Source organism: Plasmodium inui (assembly GCF_000524495.1).
Source record: "Plasmodium inui San Antonio 1 unplaced genomic scaffold supercont1.119, whole genome shotgun sequence".
NCBI lineage: Eukaryota > Apicomplexa > Aconoidasida > Haemosporida > Plasmodiidae > Plasmodium > Plasmodium inui.
Genome location: NW_008481953.1, coordinates 11,575 through 16,583, shown reverse-complemented (window position 1 = coordinate 16,583; position 5,009 = coordinate 11,575). Strand labels below are relative to the sequence as shown.

The 5,009-nt window shown below is 36.8% G+C and overlaps 1 protein-coding gene across 1 annotated transcript; it reads left to right on the top strand.

The window, feature by feature from the left end:
• Positions 1–2,770: 2,770 nt before the first annotated feature.
• Positions 2,771–3,190, top strand: C922_05642 (hypothetical protein; the record flags this gene model as incomplete). Its single annotated transcript, XM_008821213.1, has 1 exon — positions 2,771–3,190. One exon carries the CDS (start codon positions 2,771–2,773, stop codon positions 3,188–3,190), a length of 420 nt encoding a protein of 139 aa, XP_008819435.1.
• Between the last annotated feature and the right edge of the window lie 1,819 nt (positions 3,191–5,009).

The following is a 5,009-nucleotide window of genomic DNA, read 5'->3' as shown; positions in this document are numbered from 1 at the left end:
AAGGAGAATATAACAGGATGAGAGAAAGGGGAATATATATTCCACTAGGAATTTTAATCTATGGAAATACAGAAAGAACATTAAGTAACCTAACAAAAAGCGGAAAGATAGAATTTAGGCCTTCGCCCATTATCTTTAAAACAATCAGCATAAACCCTCTTAGAAGTAGGCTGAGAACTAACATCATAACGAGAACGCCTATAAGAGAGTATATGCTGTTTTATATCTTACAAGTAGTGATTGATATTATAATAAAAGGATGCCGTCTATTAATACATTGCAGTGATGATTTTTTAGTTGTGTCCATTGATTGTCCATATGAATAAATATCATTTTATGCATGTTTGAAACAACTAAAGGAAAAACTTGTTTCGTAAAAAAATGTTGGCAAATCATAAGAAAGTGGATTCCTCGTAGTGACGTGATAATGATCGCCTTGGACTTACCTGTTCGGGAACTCTTTAACCTTAATCAGGGAACCTATCTCTGACCAGGTTACGTAGTGAGATGCCTAACTTTCTATCTTAGAAAAGATTCGTACTTATGGCCTCTGTCTGACCCCTCCTGACGGACGTCTATGATGGTTGGGTTTAACCTGTAAGGAAATGTGTGTATAATAAGGATCGTGTTTAAATATCAGTGCCTTATAAAATAGGCAACCCGAATGCATTGTGATTATCCACCTTCTCATCTGAACCGTATACGAACTTAAGAGGTCATAATCGTAAAGGTGTTCTTAGGATTGGTCAAATTATTAGGATCATCATATAATTTACTCATCCAGGCAACTCTTTGTTTCTTCCTTAATATTTACTGAACACGTAACTGGGAACACCTTAAATAATGTAGTGATTCCTTGCCGAATAAACGATCGGGAACGTGTGAGAAGTGTAAATAAATCTCGATAAACCGACAAATACGAGTTCTATATGGGAAGACTGCCTGGGAAAAGGAAAGTTAAAGGGGCGTCCTAGGGATTTAAATAACAAGGTAGAAGGAGTTACCGTAGTTCCTTGTTCTAAATCATAGAATAAAGGCAGGCAAAATCAAGGGGATGATAAATAAGGTTATTCCTGAATTAAAATCCAAGGGTGGAGATTCAACTACGTGGAGGAGACCAGTAATTCACCGTCCGCCTGAGTATAATCATACGTTAAACTAGGATAATGAGGTGGAGTATTAACACTGTTAAGTATTGGCTGTAAGAGCAATGATCAATATCGAAAGGACTATAGATAAAGTATTGATTTATTGTCAACCATGCAAATAAGGGGACAAGAGAAATTACGTTAGAAGGAAACTCCCGTAGCATTTATCTGCTAAGATTATTACAAGGAGCAAAATTTTGATAATATAAATCATTTTAAGAACTCAAGAGTTATAACTCAATAGGCAGTTGAAATCGTCGTCTGAGTTTGAATATAGAGGATTAGAAAAGGTATCGAAAATCCTTCCCCCCAAACACAAGAATAGTTATAAAGTGGTATTTAGTGCTGTTAGTTTTCTTCCTAGGATTTGAAAATATCAGAATATTCTGAGTAACCCAAAGAAGAAATTGCTATTAACCGTTAAATCAAATCCGGAGAATCTCCATGGAAGGAAGCAGTGAAACAGAAGAACAAAGCGCGGAATTTTCCCACGTTTAATTTTATACCATGCACCCCAGTAACAATCAATTAACCACCAATCCAGGAAGGACAGGAGATAATGGGAGCGGCAAATCCGCTATCACAACAGCCGTTCCCAGAAACTCCTCGTACCCGAAAGGACCGACCCCATATTTGTTTCAGAGGATTATATTGGCCCGAGTCAAGACACAAAGAGGAATTAACCTACTACACGGACCCCATTATTCCATAGGATAAAATTAATTCCGACCAATTTCCCAGCCACAAGTAATAAGTAGAAGGAGAAAAACCCACTCCCGCTGTTTTGGTTAACTTCGGATGAATCCAAAGACAAGGAAAAATGGCCAAAACTCGATAAGGAGAAATATTCAACTCGTCTAATCTTCTTACAGAGATTCCAACAACCCAGAAGTTAAAACCGAATGGACGGACGAATATCCAGATCATGTAAATTTATTCCCTGCACCACCATGCAGCCGAAATAATGAACGACCCGGGGCGAGAGGATGTGCATGGGAAATTCGTTTCATTTCAAGATGCCACCAGAAAAAGGAATATTTTCCAAACACTACCTCAGTGAAATCTATCACTGGTATAATATTGTTTAGAAAATAGACATGCAACAAAATAATTAAAAAACCCCAACGGGGAGAAAAATTCCTCTCCTTTAGTGTCATTCAAAATAGTTACCAAAAAGGGAGCAATATTGTGCACACGGAAGAACAAATGGTTGTTTCACTGGCGTAATACCATTAAACAAATTCTGGGGCCAGACGATAGTGAACGTAATACGAAAAAGAAAAACCTATAACCTCTTTAGCGTTATTTAAATTAATTACCGAACCGAAGTAAGGGGAAAAAAAAGAGAAAGAAAATTTATTTCGCGGTTAGTGTAACTGGGAATAGTGAAAAAGTAACAATTAATTTACACACAACCAACAACAGAGGTTTCAATTCTAAGACATTCCTCCCAAAACTTACACACGCGGTAACATTCAGAACAAAATAAGGGAAAACTGTTTCCCCAAATTAAAACCATTCGAATTAATTCTCAGTGGGGAAATATTTAGCACCCCAAAGAAAGTATTTGTTTAACCGGAAGAGTGTCGTTCCAAGTTTCCCAGTAAAAAAGAATAATTAATATGGAGAAAAACGAGAGAAGAATGTATTACGAGCGTTATGTAATTCCACAAGTACTCCAGACGACAAATCTCTCATACAACAGAAAGGAGCAGGGTTACACCCGCACAGTGGTAGTTCGAGTAATAGACGAAGGAGCGTACCGAAGGAGAATAGGGGAACATGAGCCATTTACAATGCTCCTGGATGTAAGAACACCAGGGAATGGTCCAACTAGAAGAGGCAGGAGAGGATTTATTCCACCATGTGTGCTTTTCAAAGTATTTATCAAGAAGAAAAAAACTCGAAGAATAGTACTGGATGAAATTTCATCTAACCAAGAAGAGTCCCAGGCAGTGATTGACCATGCTGAAGAAGAAAGGAGTGACCCCATGAGTATTAATATTGCGACAGAATCAACCACAGCCTCTGACTCGATGTAACGGAAGAGGACATGTATTAAGCTTGGTAATTTTAATCAGCAAATATCCCGAGGAGGACTTAGTTAGCATAGGAGCACCAAGGAAGATAGACACTATCCTGTTGCCTATTTTATATACATGAAACTGCCTAACTCCTCTTGAGTGTGTAATGATGAATAATATTATCAAGAAGTGGCGTATAACAGGGTTCCTGTTCTTCTATTTTGTCAAGATCGTGAGTGAAATCATTGTTAGATGATAGCGTATATTTGTACATCACAATGATGATTTTTGACTTATGTCCATATATTGTCCCCATGAATAAATATTTCGTTATGCATGATTTAAAAACTTAAAGAAAGGACTTGTTTCGTAAAAATCTGTTTAGAAATCATAAAAAATGGGATTACTCCTACGAAGCTGATAATGCCCCATGTGCATATATATATTTGGGCAATCTTTAGCATAAATTTAAGATGGTGTATCTATGCAGGTTAGATAAGGGAACGGCTAACATTGTATCCTAAGAAAGATTAATACTGATGGAATCCGCCTCGGATATGCTGAAGGGAGTGTATAGTCGGAGGGTTTCCTATTTAAGAAAGAGTGGGGAAGTATTAAAGATGTTCAATACACCATATAGTCAATTAGAACAGGTAGAAATGGAATGCATTATAATTAATGAACTTATGCTTGAAATAATATAAGAAAGTCAGCCATACTGTTCATTAAAAGGTTCCTGTGTTTGCTCGAATTCATAATTCCATTATAAGAAATCTACCTATGTGTCCTTCCCATTATGTCTGTTTGTATCTAAGCGCACAGCACCTTAGAATCTGGTAGGTACTGCAATCTTGCCCTACCGTATGTGAAGCAATGAAACTGGAAGAAGTGTGAATATGTCTGAACCAACCAAACTCTACCAGATTTATATGGAATAGATGTCTGGCAATAAGGAAGTTAGACAAGCCTCCCAAGCTATATATAGGGAGGTTAGAGAATTGTCCCCGACTTATTGTCCTGTATCATAGAATAAGCAAAATAGAAAAAATAAGGGTAGAATCAGTATAATTAGTACTGAATTCACAAGAGCGAAAGGAATATGCCCTAGGGGAAAACCAAGCCCCAACCCATCCTCCTCTTCAGTATAATGATTCATCACATAAGGATAATAAGGGGAAGTATCAACGCTGTTATATATTAGCAGTAGTGACAATGAATAATATAAAGCAAAGTATAATTAGTGTAACCGAAAGTATAAAAAATACACTATTTATTTATCGTCATACCAGAAGTCCCAAGACCCCCCGAGTTAACAATGACCGACCCCCTGTAACATATAATTGATAAGATTCTTCCAGGGAGGAAACTTAAAGGAATGTCCATTCTATTTGACTGTTCAATGTGATATATTAATAAAGAATTGAACTTGTAATATGAGTAAGGATATGAAAGATTAGAGGGGTTATTGTTCCTATTTCCGAAGCTAAGGAAGCTTAATCATAATGTCATATTCCATATTAGTAAATAGGAATGATCCTGGGAGTTTAATTCATAAAAGGCTATGCAGGGCCTCGATGAATATGGCATTCCCCACCTTTGTGTACTTGATCGGCATTGAAGTCTTTGATTTTAATCAGAATTTACTTCGTAATATATAGAATGTCACTTATATATTCCAGGGAGGGTTTATTTTACTGTTCTATGAGAAGAATCCCCTGTGTCCTTAATATCCCTTTTCATTATGTTTCTGACCGATTAAAGAGGCAATGTAATTAAGAATGTATTGACCGATTCCCTAAGTAATCCTATTTAAATCTTGGTTTCGTAACATTTCGGG